The sequence below is a fragment of the Centrocercus urophasianus genome, unplaced genomic scaffold, assembly GCF_019232065.1.
Source record: "Centrocercus urophasianus isolate 14NV4802_14NV808 unplaced genomic scaffold, USGS_Curo_1.0 seq_30, whole genome shotgun sequence".
NCBI lineage: Eukaryota > Metazoa > Chordata > Aves > Galliformes > Phasianidae > Centrocercus > Centrocercus urophasianus.
Window position 1 is genome coordinate 10,074,325 of NW_024884867.1, and position 18,944 is coordinate 10,093,268.

The window sequence follows — 18,944 nt, forward strand, 5'->3', positions numbered from 1 at the left end:
GTTAGAAGAAGGGACAAGAAAATGTCAGAAAGACTTGGAGAAAAAAGTGCTAGATCTGTAATTTCTAGAAAGCACTCTGAAAAGCCCGGAACATTCTCTGTAGTTCAAGTGATAAAAAGTTTAAAGGGGAGAAATCCTAGAAAGCATCAGGGAGATTCCTAGAGTAGTCCTCTAAAGACCTTCTTGATCTCCATTAAATATCCTCCCAGTCACTTTCTCTCCAGTTCCCTTCCGCGTGGCTCTCTGAGGTTTTCCGCACCTGCGTAAAATCCCAGAACCTCTGTGCTGGTCTCAGGACATCTTCACACTTCTTCAGAGTCGGCGTCCTGCCCTTCCCATCATCAACAAGGCATTTGGAGTCAGGCAGGAAGGCTGTGGAGCCCAGCGGCCCCAGCTGCAGGACACCATCAGAGCTGTAGCGAACGAGCTGGGGAGAAAAGCAAAGGGAACAATTTCACCATGGCCCCACAGTCCCAGCCATGGGACACCAGGCCAACCAGCAGCTCCAGTTCTTTGTCGTGCTGTGGGTCAGGCCCTTCCCACTCCGGTACGTTGTGCTCCAGGGCAGAGCCTGAGAACCTTGGTTTAGCAACCCGAGGTCTCTCGTAGGACACAGTATGCTCCCCACCATTCCCAGCCCAATATTTCGTGCAAAAGGGCAATCAAGAAGATGAAGTAATCAATATGTAAATCATACCCACTCAGCAGGATTTGATGGAACAAGGACACGATGTCAATTTGCTGTGCAGTTTGCTCTTAAGAGCTCTGTTAGAGGCTATCGATAGCAACAGCTCTAATTAGTTTTTGTAAATAAACGCTACTGAAAAAATCCAGTAACCAAAAATAAAAGAGAAAAAAAAAATCCTGAGGGAAATAAATAATTTGCTAACATATTCTTCAGGTCACCATAATAACACACTGAAGAATGACACTGATATTTCAGCTTTTTGTGAGGTTTAACTGTTCTGAAATGTGGTGATGTGATAAACGCTGCAGGCAGTAAATATGCTTCAGGTGACAGCCAGTGATTATTTTGGAGTATTTTTTGTCTTTTAATCAGGATAAAAGTTTTGGCGAGTACCAGTGGTTTAACATGTACAGCACAATCAGACATGAATTTTTACAAAGCAAGAGTCATTTTTATCTTTATTCCATTTTAAGTGATGATTTCACCTGTCTCACATCAGTGGCCCTCAAGAAAAGAAAATCCGCATGTAGGAGAGGTGAAAAATTGGTTTCTTGGAATCTCAGACTGCCAGAATGTATTTTATTGCAATCATGTTGGACAAAGGAAAAATATTGAAGGACAAAGAAAGTATCTGTAAGTGGCTCCTGTCAAGCAGGGCTAATTGTCACAATGCAAATTTGTGATGGAAGAGAGCTGGAAGCAGGCTCCAGGTGAAAGGAGTGGATGGCTGCCCTTGATGAAGGATGGCTGATTCCAAACCCTCTCTGCCGGATCCTCAAGATGTGATTTCCCTCTCCTACAGAGTGGGGTGAGTTTAGGATGTTCATTTAGCAGGCTGTACCAACAGCCTAGCACATAGCACTGAGATAACTGTGATGGAGTCCTCATTTATGCATCACAAACATCAAAACCTTCGTTACTGCTTCTCTCCAGACAGTTGAGGGAGAGTCTTCTGAGACAGAAAATGCATGATGTTAATTTGGCAGCAGACTGAGCAGAGGCCCAGCGGCATCCCAATGGCATCCCTGTGCTCTCCATTCTCTAGATCATGCAGCCAGAAATGCAGCTGGAAATACAATATTTCTGTTTTCTTTCTCTAACTTATAGATACCTCTTCAATAAATGTCCAGCATGGCTCTGTTTTGTGCAGGTTTGTTACAGCAGAATTATGCTCTACTGAGTCTGAAGCATCCACTTCTCATTTCTGCGTTGCAGTCCAGAGGCATTCCACCAGCACAATATTTTGCCCTATAAGTACTCAAGTGCAGCACACAGTGGCCAAAAGGCTGTGCAACGGAGTCAGCTTTATGGCTGGGGTGCTGCTGGAGCCACTGGAGAGGCACAATTATCACCTGGGAAATTCATTGCCTGCCTCATCTTACTGCTCTCATGTGGCTGGAATTGCTTAACAGGAAAGGGAAGGCAGGTCAGAAATGTCTGGCATTTATTGGATGCTACTGGCCAGTGTATGAGACATCATTAAGAGTCAATCAAAAAAACCTGAATTAGAGTCTAGCTTTCTTCACCCGTCCTTATTAACCTCAGAAGAACCACGCTGTGAATAATCATATCTTTCTGCTGGTAAAAAAGCCCCGTCTGCTCGCTCCCAAACCAAATGCCCTCTGACAGAGCATGTGCTCATTTTCTCCACCTGCCACTTCTGTTCAGAGCATCTGTCTGAAGCACACAGTTAGGGCAGAGCCCACACCACAGGGAGCACAGGGATAAGCACAGGAGGATTCTCCTTGGCATGAGCAGTGGCATCAGTCGAGGCACTGTTTCTGCACAATGAATCAAGACTTTTTTTTCTGCCTATAGGGATACTGGGGACATATGGAAAAGAAGCTCAACAACAAAGTGATTCAAAATTCAAATGGACTGCTGACTCTGACACATGAACTTGTGTTTTTCCCATAGGGAAAAAAAAAATCCCACATTCCTGTTTTTAAGTAAAACATGTCTACTTCACACTTCTAAGAACCAGTGAGTACTCAGCAGAGTTCAATTGAACTGCAGGCATTGCTGAAAACTACACTCGGTAGGAAATATGCTCATCTTGCCATCTTCATTATAATCTGTGGGTCTAAAAATACCACCCTGCTTGGCTTTGCCTTATCAAGATAATCAGGGCCACCTTTTATATTGGGCTATCGGCTCTGTCAGATTGATTTCCCTTGTGGTTCACAAGGAGCAGTGTTTTCTATACAGATATTAAAATGGTCTAAAATATTCTTTGTCTTTGGAATCTCTACAGCCAGAGTTGCATTCCTCAGCATCAAGCAGCCAGGTACCTCAGAAAGGCAGCGTTGTAAAGAAGCTGAAACTATTGCTGCTGCTTGAGCCCTGGAAGTGGAAGACACAGTAACTCTGCTCAACTGTCTCCAATATTAAAAGTGGCAGATGTGTGACAGCTCAACAAAATAAAAGATGGCTTGGCACATGAAATTGATATCCTTACAATGATGAGACAAACGGAACAGCATCAGCATAATTTTCCTAAATCTGTACTTTCTGCTGAGAGTTCCAAAAATTATAAAAACTGAGGCACATCTGAAATAAAATAAAGCAAAATTCTGAGAGCGCATCCAAGCCATCTTGTCAATTCAAGCCATGTGATGCAGGAACGTTTTAGTGCCTGCTTCTGCAAGATCAGATCTGAAATTAAGGTTCATCAAAGTTCAAATTAAGATTCATTATATGATTAATAATGTCTCCCTCCAAGGACTTGATATCATCACTTCATAGAGACAATACAAACTGCACAAATATGATAAGTATTAAAATAAGTTGCTTAGTACTGCAGACTAGAAAACAGGAACTGGAATACAAATCAATGGAGTAATGAAAATTACACTCTCTGTGTTCAAATTCAATCTCAACTGTCCCTTCCATACTGAAAACGAAATGACAACCTCTGCATTTGCACTAGAACTGTGGGTGTGATGCATCATGCCAAATCTATTCCCTGCCAGACAAAATCAAATGGCAGCCCCCCTTTATTGAGGCATATTCAAACCTGGTGAAATCAAACAAACAAAACCCCTCTACACAAGTCCTGATGGGCTGTGAGCCTTACATACCCACGCATTCCCAAGCTGCAGAACAGAAATGTATTTTTAATGCCCCATTAATGATGAAGGACCTCACATGCTGAAGCCTAGAGCTTCAGTGTTCCCCACTCCAGGATCTAATCCTGATGCTATCTGCTCTGCCTACGATAACACAGGACACTTTTCCTTTCAATTTTCAGAAATCTGAGCAGAATGGAAGAGACATCAAAGGTTGTTTACCAAAGTCACTACAACTGATTAAAAAAATAGCAGGCAGTGATGCTTATGGAAGGTGGTCCTCAGGAGCATAAGCTGGTAGGTAAATGTCAGCTCTTAATTGAAGGGTTTGACTTCAGAGAACCCATCCCTGCCGATTTCCAGTCAAGTGAGTAAAGCACAGATCAGCAGGCAACTTTGGAGGAGACACACAGATGAGTCCAGTCGGGTTCCATGGGAAATGTAACCCCTCGCTCTTATTTCCCCAGCAAAACAAAATACTTAACAGCCTCTCAGCAATGCCAGATAAGGTGAGCTGTAAGCTAACATTAGTGAAACAGAGCCTGAAATGTCTTAAATATCCAGAATGCTTGTCATAACAAACACAGGTTGTTTAAAAGAATGCCACCCACTGCTTCTGCCGAGCAATTTCCTTTCCATCCGTTGCCCTGCTCTGAGCGATGGGATATGCTATCCAGTGTGCTATGGAAAAACATAGCTCTGCCTGGAAAAATGTTAAATATCTGCCCTGAAGCAGCAGTTAAAGCGAGGCCTTTCATCTGCTTTTATTCCATCTGTTTGTATGGCCGCAAACTCCAGGAATCTGAGCACAGAGATCTCTCTCCCTTCTACTTGATCTCAGCACGAGGAGCTCTCAGCACCACAACTGCTGTGTGGTGTTAAAGGGTGTGGTGTGGGGGTGGGTGGGTGGTAGCCAGGCCCTGCATCCAGGATGCTGTTCAGTTCACATGCTGTGTGCTCAGCTCCACATCGCAGCATTCAAGATAAACTCCAGGACAATGAATACTTCCACTGAGGCTGTCAAGTTGCTCTCAGATGGTTCAACACCTGTGTGCCACTTTTGGGGTTGTTCTTTTTTCCATTTTTTTTTTTTAAGCTGTTTTTTAAAACAAAAGGGTATGGTGCACTGCTGTAGACCCAGTGGGCATTACAGGTGATTGCACATGACAAGCCATTTGGGTTCCCCAGGTATATTCCTTTCTTTTCCTGACAATTCCTCTAGCTACGGATGGTGCTTCCCATTGCTCTTTCAAGAGCATTTGCAAATCTTTTTTTCCTGAAAGGATTAGACTCCAACTTCAGGCCTCACGAACCCACATCAAAATGACAATACTCCTCTGTAAAGTGAGTTCTGAAATCAACTCAGGCCAATGCAAAACCTTGTATAGATATTCCTAACTACTGAGAAGTTTTCAAGCCAGTAGGATACATCAAGCACCAGTGATAACCTAAACTGGGAGAATGAGCGCCATGTTAATTGCCATTAATATTCAGTAGGCGTGTACAACTAACCCAAATCTCAACTCAGCGGGGTTATTATACGCCCTGTGCTTGAAGGAAAAATGTCAGAAACTGAAAGCTAAACATAACAGATAACTATGCTCACCCAGGATGATCATAAGAGGGGCTTTAAAAATGTTTATTTAATATATTAAAAAGCTTGCTGTCAACACCTTTTATGCTATGTGCTTGAATATCCTTGATTAGGGTTTGTGCAGCTGTAGTTCTCATACTGAATTAATTTTGTAAATTGTGATGAGATGATAGAACTTTTCCAGCTGTGTAATCATTAATTAACTTGGCTGCATTTGAGTGGCTCCAACCCATACTTGTCTGTGAAATACTCAACTTAGATAAAACATCACCTTTGCCTTCTGCCTGGCGTTTCTTACTGAGTGAAATGGAAACTGCTGCAGAATGACTTGGTAGATTAACTTCTTGCCTTACTCATACTTTAATAATTCTCACATGCAGAGATTACTTTGGATTGTAAGGGCTTGAGAAGAGTGACTTTCTCTTTCTATGCCTTTATAAAATGCTAGTATAAGAGGGCTCCATTTTGTGGCTGTACTTTAAAGGTTTTTTTGGGAATTTCAAACAGATGAGATATTGGAGACAAGTAGTGGAACTGAGCCAGAAGAGACTGAATTGGTCACTACCCATCTTCAATGTTTTGGGCAGTGTGTAACTTATAGATTGTTATTTGCACCTGAGAAGAGCTGCCCAGTTTATTCAGCAATTACTTACAGGCAATGATTTGTTCCTTAAGTTTTAGTCCAAAGTAAACAGAAAGCTTGGTTGAGATGGATGAAAGAAACTGGTCAGAGCTAGATGCTATCTGAGAGGTGAGCTGCTTTAGGCCCCGAAATTTTAAGAATCTCATGTAGGTTGCAAAATATCTATTTCATTTTTCCTTTCAGTGCTAGCATGATTATGTGTTGGAAAGGCACTTTTGAGAAAGGCTTAAATTTGCAGCCTTCTGTTTAAAATTGGAATGGAGCAAGATACTCAGCTCCCCGAATGTCTCGATATCTCTGGCTACTCTTCTTGGAAAACTCATTTACATCTAATTAAACAACACTATTTTGTTACCTTACTCTGTCCCTTCTGCCTTTACTGTGAAAGTGTCAGTCAGGAGTCTGTAATGATTCTGCCAAGGCTGGACATTTTGTCAGTAAGAATTACAGTCTATCCTCTTTGCTCTAATGAGGTTTGACTCTTAACCAGCTTCCAATTAACCACAGTAGGCAATATTTATATTTCACAACTCCTGTTATGCTTCCATGGCAATGTATGAGCCAGGACTCCAAATCAATACACATATGGGTGAACTCCCGTAAGTCCCTGATAAGGTCAGAGTTTATTTACGCATGAGAACATTCATTAATGTAGTTTTGATTTGGACAGTACTTTAAATGAAACTAGAATTAGATTAATTAGAAGTAGCTCAAGTCCTAGGTCTAAATAATAACCAACTTGTATCTAAAAAACAATATCATTATTAAGCAAGGAAAGAAGAAACGTCATTTCAAATTCACCAGACATCTGTAAGAAAATAATATTCACAGGGACCTAAAAAAACCCCAAATGTTCAATTTTAGAGAAATATCAATTTAAAAGATATTCTCAATTGCATTCAAAATTAATGATAAATATGTGCTTAACTTTTTGCCCATTTAGGGAATCACATCAGCATCTTGCTAAAATGTTTCTGCATAGGAACCTATTGGACCGATCAACACTGAAGGTAAAGAGGTATGATTCCTAAAATATGCCAAGTCACAATGAGAAGAGCTGCTTGTGGAAACAAACAGTCTAAATTTGATAATCATCTCTCCATTATTGAAACAAATTATCATTATTTTTCTGTTTTCCTTATTAGCATCTTCAGAGTATAGATTTGCATGTTGTAAGATCTGGGAAAGGGCACTCAAAAAGACTAGAGGGAAGTCAAAGATTTTCTTTTGCAACATGAAGAGATACTGCCATACTCAAACACAATAAATTACCTTTTGTTTCTTCTGAAAATTTCTTAAAGTTGCAGTTCTCTCAATAATAATGGGATTTAAATTATTTACCTGAGAGGACATTCCATGGCATGGATAAAGGATTGCTTTATCATCCTCTTCAGCTCCCTGATCTAAGCAGTAGCCACTGGCTTTGCTGTTACGCACCTATAGCACAACCAGAAGGAAAACAATTGAATTAGAAACTGTTCTGTAAGATGCAAGTCCTTCCCAGACAAAGCTTAGTTGTACCACAACTGCTGACACAAATGGTGGATAAAACTATTCTCTTCTTCTCTGAGGAACATTCTCCATACGTGACAGGACTTTAACTTTGCAGTCTCTCCAGGAAAAGACAGATCATTTGGACAACCTCCTGTCTTTACAGAATTATTAACTGAAGTCAGAGTTTTATTTTTATCAATTACTCAAGGATCAAAACCCCATAAAATGCACTCTATAAACTCAGGCCAAATTTTGCTCCAAATTACCCTTGTGTAGAAAAAGAGGTAGACCCTACATGCTGAAATGTGGCTTTACCCAACAGCAAAGGAACTGCCCAGGCTGGTGTTGGCTGTGGCACACTTTTATTTGCTCCTATTGTGTATATAAGAACAAAAAGAGCATATTAAACAATTTTATTTCAATTAAGAATATAACACATTTTACATCATTGAAAGAATGCAGCAATGATAAGCAGCACAGAAGGGGTTCATATATTTGAAGACGGGGTTCAGAGAAACAGTCAAGTCAAAAATTTAGGCATCTCCTCAGATAAGAAGAGTTTACAAGTCCATGAAACTGTGCTGGAGCTCTTGTGAGCTCTTCAGGCTGCAGGTACTAATGCACATTTTGGACACAGAAAATTTTCACAGATCTCTTAAATGAGAAGTTGTTTAGATGGGCGATTTGAATCGGTCAACAAGTTGCTTTGAGTTTCGACTCATCAACTTGTCTGGCCACCCCTACAATACAGGAATAGCTGCAGCCTGATTTGTTGGAAAATCAGTAAATAATCCTTTATGTTATAGTGCATGAACATAACAGGCAATCTGATGGGATAAGGGGGTTCCCTAGCAATTAAATTTCAGGAGGTTTATTTTATGACTCATACTATAAAGGCTAAAGAACATGAAGACAGCTTTATGACACAGCTTTAAAAATGTGAATTGAGTCACTAGGAAATATATTTTTACTACTGTTTCAATATGTTTCACATCTACTCAATACATTTATTTTCCTTAAAGTCCTGAAAATTCAAACACCTTTTCCTCCAGAAAAATAGCCGTAAGAGAAAATACTAATAACAAGCTTTATATCGTTTAGGATGAAGCTTGTAGTTTTTTTATTATGGGCATGTAAGAAAGAGGACGATTCCAGTTTGTACTCGCTAGATAACTTGTGTGGCTCCAATTTATCATAAATTTTAATGAATTGGATACTTGCAGTGTTGAACTTCCTGTGTGACTTGAGAACTTTGAATGCGACCACTGAACAGAAACAAACTTATTTTTGGAGCCCAGCTTCCTACCCGTCTGGTGTAATTGACACAGCATTGGCAGTACTGCCAATATTCTTCTCAGCAGCATTTTCAGAGCTGACAGTAACTAATAGCTCTTGTTGAACTTCCTAAATGTCTTTCCTTGGTTACTGCCAGAGATAGTTGTATTAGGATACAGAGCGGCGTTATGCAATAAAACTTGCACTTTGTATCAATATCTGAAGGGCCTGACTTATTTTTATATGAAGTCATTTAAATGGGACAGCAGGAAAGAATGTCCATGTAGTTGTCTGGTGTGAAAATTTATTGCCTAATTCAAGCAGACAATTAACACAGAGTCTTAAAAACACTGTCCTGGAACGTCGTCCCAGTTCACAGACACACAGCAGTCCTTACCTTACATGCACTGGATGAACCCTTAAAAAATTACAGAAGGCATGTCTGACCTAAAAGATCAGGTTAGACCATATACAGTGGTTTTGGCTATTTAACAGGTGGAAAAGAAATGATCCAGAAAGCTGACCTGAACCAAATCATCTACACATCTCCAGTGCATTTGGATTCATCATTTTATCAGGGTTAACTGGCCATTCAGCTGTCTCAGAGTAGCTGTTCCAGGGTCTTACTTATTACTGTGCACAGGCAGAAATTAAAATACAGATTCTGAGCACAAAACAGCAGAATAATTTTTCTCTAATGGCTTTTTCTGAAGAGATAAAAGCTTGCCAAATGGTAGCCTCAACTGCATCTGAACAAGGACATGTGGCTTTTTATCCCCAACTAGGAGGATTTGCAAAAATGAATTAATGAAGCAAATACAGGCACCCACCACTAAGATGGAAAGAATTCTGTAATGCTGCCATCATGTTTTTAAAGACATACAGTACCTCTCCATAAGTGACTGTGTTATTATAGACTCTCATTTCAGGATAGACATTCTCCAAGTACCACTTAAAACTCCGGCACTGCAGTCTCTGTCGTAGAGCTATTCTTTCAGAAACATCTCCAAAATCAACTCCAGGGTTCTACAAAATAGAAAAACAATAGAGTCACCACACTGACTTTACAGTTGTTTGTTGTTGTTTTTTTTTTTGCTGAAACCAAATTGGTGTTCATTTTGTGCACCAAGTTGTATTTCCCTCCCTACTTTCTCTTTTGTAAGTAGCAGCTCATCAAACAGCTGCTGCGGAGAGCAGACAATAAATATTAATGCAAGTCAGTAGAAAAATAAGGATAATGAACAAGCAAAAAAACCCCAAACATAAATCAAAATATAAAAAAATCAATGTGAATGCTGTTAACATTCAGCAATTCTAAAAGTTTGCAATCAAACCTGAACTCCTTTGCTTTCGGATTTATAAGGAATTTAGCTGTAATTCTGATCTAAGATCTAGCAGCTTGATCATGGTTTAGACTATTAACAGCCTTGGGTATTCACGAATGTAAATGAGAACAGACCTGTTAAAACTTCAAAGCAGAGCTGCTCAAAAAGCAATTAAGCCCCATTAAACATTTGCATAGACCAGCATTCAGTTTTTACTGGAACTGGAGCTCATTCACAGACTTAAGCTATAAAACGCACTTAAGCTCAATACCTTCTTTGTAATTCAATCCCAGAATTTAAATCACATTTGACTAAAAAATTCCATAAAAGCATATCAAAAATAAATTGATATGATCAGACTCAAACATTTCAAAATGACCACGTCAGTTATTGTCTGTAGAGATAAACCAGGATAAATCATCGTAGCTCAACATCAAGACACTGAGTTACCTAATTTATAAATCTTTTCTGATGCTGAAAGAATTAAATGGAGTGAAATTGGTGGCTTTTGCATGGATCTATCTTAACTGCCCTGTACAGAAATCTTTCTGGAGGAAAAATTTGTTTTCAAGAGGTGTCTGATGCAGGGTTACAAGACAGCAGCAAGTCTTAGCTCGGGGTTTATTAGAATCCCCAACAGATGCCTTGTTTTCAGGAGAGAATACGAGTGTAATACTGAACAGGTTTTTCCATTTGCCACATAAAGAGTTTGCTGTGCTCAGTGCTGCTTGCTGATGCATACTTTGTCATGAGCTTTCTATGCAGCATCCATTCAAATGAATGTTAATTTATGTTCTACTTCAGGCTAAATGGAAGGAGAGCAATTCTTGGAGGCACTCAGTACAATAAATCATTCAGTATAAGATTTATTTATCATAAAAATTGTTGAGGAATAGATCATAAACAGGACGTACCAAATATTTGGCAAAGTGCAATAGTGCTACACTGACCTGCTGCTGAAGGTTACAGGGGGCTATGGGATAAGACTGCAGGTGTGTCCAGCCACCAACCAGGTACACACTGTGAACAGACCCTCAGTAACTTAGAAGGGAAAAGATGGTGTGTGTTATGAAAGGGTTAATTTGGATGGGTTTTAAATACAGAACACATGTATTTTACTCGTCTCTCTTCCATTCTATAGTGAAGAAATGTAACACCTTGCTCGCTAGGCTATTTCTACAGATCACAAGAGCAGCAAATTGAGCAGCTATGAAAATGCTGTGCCTGTTCCATACTAGCTACAGTCATTAAGTCGGGGTTGCTGCATGATGGTACAGGAACGAGGAGCCCATATGATGTAGTATGCAGACTCATCCTTTTTCACTCAGCAGTAAGGTTTCTAGTTCTCTCACAGAAAATTTTTCTTACGGCTTTGGCCAGTAAACTACTTAGGTCAACTAGATTGACTACAGCAGAACGACTCTGTGGACACTAACATGCTAGCTTCCTTTTCCTGAAAGCTAATGGGGTTGTTTTTATGATGTACGTTTTATCAATCAATTTATTTTATGGAAAGTATATTTTAATGTTCAATACTTCTGCTGATTTTATGCTTTTGCATATAGATGTGCCTGTTTTTTTAAAACACTGTTATATGGCTCCGTGCAGAAAACTACATCAATAAGTGATCTCAGAGAAATTAAAGGAAATCGTGTTTTGGTGTGAATGCTTATTTAAATGTCTTTTATATTCTCAGAATTCGTTTGCAGAGAGCATCAAGTAAACAAATTTTCAAAGATTATTTCTCTTTCACCTTCCTGCTAGAAACTCACCATTTGTTCAGATGGACGCAGGCAGGGCCAAAATGCCCCTAAAAGTTTAGGTGAGCCCTGCTTTGTCTTCCTCCTACTATCACAAAAACGTTGTGTTAGGCAGCATTGCCTTGCTACGGCAAGATAATTCCCTGCAATTAGCCAAAAGTAGCAACCAAAACACATCTTCATAGAGACCTAACTTTCAACACAGTATTGTGAATATTATGAGAATGCCCAATACTAAACAGCAGTAATTAAAATTCTGATGGGTGTGAACATCTAACGTACTCAGACATCACAGAGGAGAATGAAACATGACTCCTTTAGGTATATGTATCTTCAAAAACATGACAAATTAATTAGAATACCTTCTGATATATTATCTAGTTATCAAAGCACAAGTAGGTATTTAAGATAAAACTAAATCTGGTGAAATCTATGCCAGGACTCCCATGACTCCGATGGACTCTAGGTCATAACTGTAAATATTCACAGTGATACAGCTGGACTGGCATATTTTTCAGCTCAGATAGAAGCATCTTCTGTTTCCATTTACTTCAACCAATCATCTTTGGCCAAATCCTTCATGTAAGGGTTAACAAAACTATCCTTAGTTACAGAAGTGTGTGTGCTTCCCCTCAGCTGCTCTCTCTGTGCCCCTTCACATGAATAATTTGGATGGAAATATCACTAAAAGATACAACAGCAGTCGGCTTCCACCTGACTGTGCTATAACGCATATCTCTTCTCTAAAAGAATTATGCTCTGTGGAAATATAGCATGAGATATACTTCCAGAATCAAGTAGTAAATTGAACCTGCAGTTTATCTAATATTTATATTACGTGGATTCCTGGGGGCCCCCACCTGCCATTAACAATTCACATGCACAGTAAGAAGTGGAACGTGTCCACATTGCAACTCTCACCCTGTAGAAAATAAAGCTAGTTAATGTGGGATTCCTTTATTGCACACATTGTTTTTTATCCTGGTGAGGTCCGCGGAGTCTCATGATGAATCATGATATTTATTTATGGACATTTCTCTAGTTCTCAGTACTGTAGCATATGAACACCTCAAAGTTTAATGGCATCCTAAATTAAAGACTTTCTCTGAGAAAGCGCATAAACCTGAAACATCATGCTCCAGTTAAATTGTAAGTCTGTGTCACCACTCCAGAGCCTACAACAAAACTCACACACCAAGGAAGCAATATAGGAAGCAAGTTTATGACACTCTGCTCTGAGCATTCACCAGCACAAAAGAAGTCTTCCTCCAACTCTTTGCCCACTGCATACAGTTGTTGTAATGTCTTCACCCCAAATTGCTAAGTAGGGACAACTATTCAGAATTCTGCCTTTGTTCAGGACTAGTGTGGCCCATACTTACTGCCATGGGGATGTTCCACGCCATGTAAACATGGGACTTGAAGTCATCCATCCAGACCTCTGCGGCCCGAAGGGCGTTGCGCTTTGCATAGTAATCGATGTCATTGTTGTAGGGCTTCTTTGTGCGTTCGATGTGTGCCACACGAGAGCAGGGTAGCACCTCCATACTTCCTCCACATTGCCAGACCTGGGAGAGTTTGAGGAAAAACAAACAATTTTCTTTTCCCTTTTCTTTGTAAGTGGATATAACTGCTCCAATTAAGAATGCGTGCAATGTTCCATCATTTGAGATGGGTACTACTGAGTAATTCAGAGACTGCTCTGAGGGTGAAACCCCTCTTACCCTCGTTGACTAAAGATGAATGCTGCTGCCTGTGTTGGATACACAGGTTTAGGTGCCATAAATATCCAAGTTCCCCATAATGTCACTGTTCTTGGAACTATTTGGAAGATGACATATTACAAGGTGGTAACCTGTGTCATGCAGATGAATTTAACCTAGTCCTTGTTAGTGAAAATACCTCTGAGCTGAAGAAGATGGATAAAAGGGTGAGTGTGGACTATACCAACCCTTCTGAACACCACTGCCCTCAAAAAGTGCCATTTTTCCCTGTTGATTATTTACAGCCTCAACTCCATGGTGGGAAACAAAGAGGAGCTGCCTCTCAATCAGTGAGGCTGGACTCATGCAGTGAATACCCTCAGGTTCCAACGCTCTCAGGTCTGCACCTGGTACTGCAGTCTAACTGAAATAAATAAAATATATTAAAACTTTAAAAATAATCTATTGCTTTCCAAAGCTTCCCTTTACTGCACATAAGAACTCATTTCCAGACCAGATGCACTCCAGAACAATTCTAGGGCTATTCTCCCCCCAGCCTGCCTTCTCATGGACAGAGATAAATTGCTTGGGAAGCAGAGATAAAATTGTCTCTTCCAGTTTGTATTTTTTTAATACATTGTTAGATAATACTTATTTGCTGCTTTCTGAGCCGTCCTACAGTAAATCACTGGCCACAGGAGTTTGCACTTAATAAATGAAAAATGCCAGAAAACACACTGCTCATAAATTTGGACTGGCATATGCTGAGGGTTCCCAGTGCAGAGGAGAAGTGCTACGAGAAAGAAAGGAATTAATTGATTCTCATGATGAGAAGGGCAGATGAGCAGTCCCCTTCAGTATTCTGCTATTGGCCCACCCCACCCCAGCATTCAGCTCTTAATACACAGCTCATTTTTCTTTCTCTTGATATGGTTAATGACCTTGTAATTTTTATTTTTATATTTTGGTACCAAGGGCAAATACATTATCTGAACAACAGATTTACTGCCTTCAGATGCCTGTGCTCATGCAAACCTGAAAAGGAAAGGGTACTAAACTGCAACATTAAAGAAAGTACTTCAGTTTATCTGCAAATTCAACACAAATAGTTATTTACCAGTGATAAATTCTCCCCAGAAGAAATCCACAGGGAACTGAGACACCTAGCTTTGAAGAAAGCAGGGCAGAAAATAAAAGAAAAAGAAATAGAGAAAGAAGAGAAGCCAGCAGCAGCCTCAGGCCAGCTAACGCTCCCGCTGTCAGCCCGGTGCTCAGCAGTCAGCACAGATCTGCGCCGTGCTGTGACCGCCCCATCTGCGGTCGTCTAAATTGCTTTACATTTACATTCTGTCAGCTCTTTCCCTCCCCTCACAGCCCCATTTTGCTCTTTAAGGTGACAGAATGTGTTACAGAGAGAAAAGGAATGAAACAGCCTCTGACAAAGGAGACAGCTAGGAAATATCCAAGGAAATTTTGCTTCCTACGAAGATGCCCATTCACCTTGGATGACTTGTTTGCTCTGGGAATGTGCAACTTCTGACACAAGTGGGAGATGTTTCCCTGCATAAGGATGACATTCCTAATCCCTGCACAGCACAGGAGATGGGGAGGCACGTAGATCCCTGGGCAGCAGCAGGCCACCATCTACCCATGTGCTGGGCAAGGTGGATACAGGCAGCAAAGTTGCCCTGCTGCAGCTGATGAGCAGGAAGAACAGAGAAGCAAACAGTGCAGCTGGCACAGCCCAGAGACTTGGCTTTGCCTCCGTGAGCATCACACTGTGCAGCGTTTTAAGACATGATCAAGTAATTCCAAGAGACACTCAATTTATTTGCTAATTGTAGTTAATTTCTAATTTCGGCATTGGTCTTTAGGCTGCTATAAACAAAATTGATAGCAATATAAATGTTACCATAGCTGTGTTACCTTAGCATTTTTACTGCTAATTATCTCAATCAACTTTTCTATAAACAGACATATTAAGTATTAAGAAGAACAAGTACTCACATCAGGGATAAATTACACGTGGAATGATAATGTTTGTGGTTTGTGCTACAACGATTCACTCATGCTAATTATTAGCTATTCCTATACACCTGAGAGATGGCTGCCCTACAATGTAACTATTATGTTATACTGATATAGAATATTTTTATTGCATGTAATATATTTACACTGTATAATATAAAGAAGCCAGTTAGACACCGTATCCTATTTGTCATAGAAAAACCAAGATGAGACATAGAGTGCCTTGTTTACCATGGCCTAAAGCTGTGCATTACCAAAGTTCTCTGAAGGCAGCTAAGGTACATGACTTTAAGAGGTTGTAAATCCCCATGCTCCCACTGTTGAATTGCTGCCAGACAAGAAGAAACTTGGTTGTGCAGACTGTTACCATACAGCTCACAGTTGTGTTGTAGCAGCTGTGTGTTTCATCCTTTTCCAAGAGCCAGTGGCACCTTTAGCAGTTCTTTGCTGAAAGGAAAAATCACTCGTAGGCAGCTGTAAGAAAGCAGTGAGAATCAGCTTTGCAAGCGGCGCATGGTAGCAAGGTCCCCTCGGTTCTGCTGTGCCCAGCAGAGCATGTTACCTGGCCTTTCTACAGTGGTTTCTGCCAGAGGCAGTGCTTCAGAGGTGGATGTTCAGCACATCCTTAAGCTAGAAGTGGACTCTGATGTTTTATAGAAAAAGTGCTGAACTCCACCTGAGCAGCACTCCATAGGAATAACCTCTCAGATTTCAGACTTTCTTTTCCGCATGAAGCCAACAGATGAGATGGAAAGAGATTTTAAAGCAGCTTAGGTATCCATACCCATGTTTTATCATATCCCAGCGTGGGAATTCTTACAAGACAGGAATCTCAGGTTTTCTTCCATTTTCAACACGAAGCCTGTCAAAGATGAATGTCCTCCAGACCCCACAACGACTGGAAAGGATTTTCCTATCATGAAAGAATTTTCAAAGCTTTCAGAAATCTTGCTGACCTAAACTGTCAAGAATTACATAAATGTTTTTCACTGGTAGGAATGCAGGCACTTTGTCATCCCTAAACCTCCTCTGCTCCCCCCCAAATCCCAAAATGTTCTGCTAAATTGAACCAGTGATGATTTTGAGATGTTTTGTTCTGTGTTAAAAGCTTGTTTAGTATAAACATATTTCAAACTGAAAGGTCAGTTTAAACCAATCCTCCACATTTTCACTGCAAAAATAGCAAAACCCAACATTTTGACAACATTAAGAGATGCACTTGCTCTGAATTAGAAATTTTGTCAAAATGCAGCCTGCTCCACAGGAGCATTTTTGTTTTAATTTATCAGCAGGAAATGCCCTGAAAATCTGTCCATTACATTTGAAGGAGGCCAGCAGGCTCTCAGCCCTTCTCAGCGCACAAATGGCCTGGAGATAAAGATGCCTTAAACCATTGCTATAGATAAGGAGATCTGACAGCGTTCATAATGCAGTTTCTCAAGGTGAAAGAAGTCTCAGCACTTTTGGTAGCTTTCTGTGGCACCTGAAGGGCAGAGGATGCAGTGTGGGCAGCGCAGTCCTAACAGGTGCAGCTTCTTAAACACCACCGTGTAACATAAAATCCATCTGTATGCAAAGGTATGGGAAAATGTCTGCCTTGATGAAGTCAAAGAAGCCTTTTAACATTAAAAACATGCATAGGAAGATGATGTTGTTTTGTTGGCCTCTCTCTGGTCAGCCGTGCACCAACAAGGTCTAAATCAAAAAGCATCCTTCAAATTAAATGTGAGCAGTGCCAATAAGGTCTTTGTTCACCCAACGTGCAGGAGCCCTCCAGTTATCCTCCAGTCCTTAATGGATGTGTCAACTCTTCTCATGCACACTCCGGTAACAAAAAATTAGCATGAATATAGCACACTTATGGTTCTTGCATCCCTGTTATTGACAATTTACATAGCTTGCTGAAAATTGATATTTCAGAATAATTTATAGCCTGACATTTTCTTTTTTCTAATGGGGTTTTACGGCTTTTCTTTCCTCTATGTATTCTCAGTGCTGACTGGAGTGTCACATTTAATCAGAAGTGCTAGATAAAGTGCTCTTTGTCTGCTTTTCAGTCCACATTGGAAGCTATCTGAAACTAGGAAGCTGTCATAATCAAACAGCTCATATGGAAAAATTAATCACATGGCCTCATGTTGTTCACTGACAGCATTTTTGTGATCAGCTTTAAAAACATCCATAATTATGGTTTTAAAAAGTCTCAACTCTTGGATCTCAGAACAGTCTGTGCTATTTAATGGGGCACTTACAGAGCAAGAAGTCTTTCCATGCTGGGACAGGGCAGCTTACATCAGAAAGACTTCTGGCTGCCAAAAAACAAAAGTGAAAAATGCAGAAATCACATCTCAAGATTCACAGATTATATGTTTTCATTCAAGATTGCAGGATAAATATCTGACAATGCTTGCTCACTAAAGGACCTAAATGGGTCCTTCCTTGCTTGACTGATCACAACACTCTCTATCACAGCCTCTGACTTTGAGATTTCCACTCCTCCTAACAGCAGTTTGTAGATAATCTGCTACTGGTGGATATATAGGGAGTGAGACAAGATCGCATGCATAAAAGCTATTTCTGTCCCCAGAATAGTCTTATCACACGGATATGTAAATACCCAGTCCCTGCTGCTCCTGCTGCCTTTGGAGCTGGGAACACGCAGCAGCATTTGCAGACTGCTGATTTTGGAGGGCTGAATTCCATGCGGGGCACTCATGTTTTTTCCTGGCTCATGCAGTTTCCACAGCATAAACTTGCAGCACAATTATGGAGGATAAAGTAGATGCAGTCATATAACTTCCATGTGTTTGGCATCAGCATTATCTAATTACTGCTATTATTATTTTGGTTGCCCCAGTATGAGCACTTGAAATCTGGCTGGTTTTGAAACTTATTTTCCAGGACACAGTAGATCCTCTTATAGAGTAACCTACTGTGAGCATTCATGAAAGGTTTAAAATGGACCTTTTTTTTTTTTTTCCATAGGAAAGTCAGAAATTCATTTCACAGACACTTGACTAGCCTTTAGAATCTGTTAGAATCGATTGAGTTTGACCTCTTTGCTTTATTCCCCCTGGGTTTTCTAGTATTTGCAGATGAGCTGCTTTTTGAGAAAAATGCAGTGGGACTGTGATGATCTCGCAATGAAACATTCAGCTGATGAACATTTTAAAAATCTCTCTGGTGGCTCTTCAAGGAGCAAATTTAGAGGGTGTCCTTGGAATATTCTTAGAGGTGACACAGCCCTCATGCCAGCTAAGATCCCAGGTGTGACAGCACTGAGAAGTTAAAACTCTCCCACTAACCCTCTTATAGAAGAGAAATAGATGAGTGTGAAGAAATTGAAACATGTTCCAGAGAAACTCA

General features: G+C 40.3%; 1 protein-coding gene across 1 annotated transcript in view; it reads right to left on the minus strand.

Moving 5' to 3' along the window:
• The window catches only part of GALNT9 (polypeptide N-acetylgalactosaminyltransferase 9), a 116,843-nt gene that overhangs the window by 2,757 nt on the left and 95,142 nt on the right, over positions 1-18,944 (minus strand). The window contains exons 7-10 of the mRNA XM_042828845.1: positions 13,230-13,415; positions 9,651-9,788; positions 7,335-7,430; positions 260-427 (exon numbers count right to left, since the gene is read on the minus strand). Coding sequence (XP_042684779.1) covers positions 260-427; positions 7,335-7,430; positions 9,651-9,788; positions 13,230-13,415 — 588 coding nt within the window. The remainder of the gene's footprint in view (positions 1-259; positions 428-7,334; positions 7,431-9,650; positions 9,789-13,229; positions 13,416-18,944) is intronic.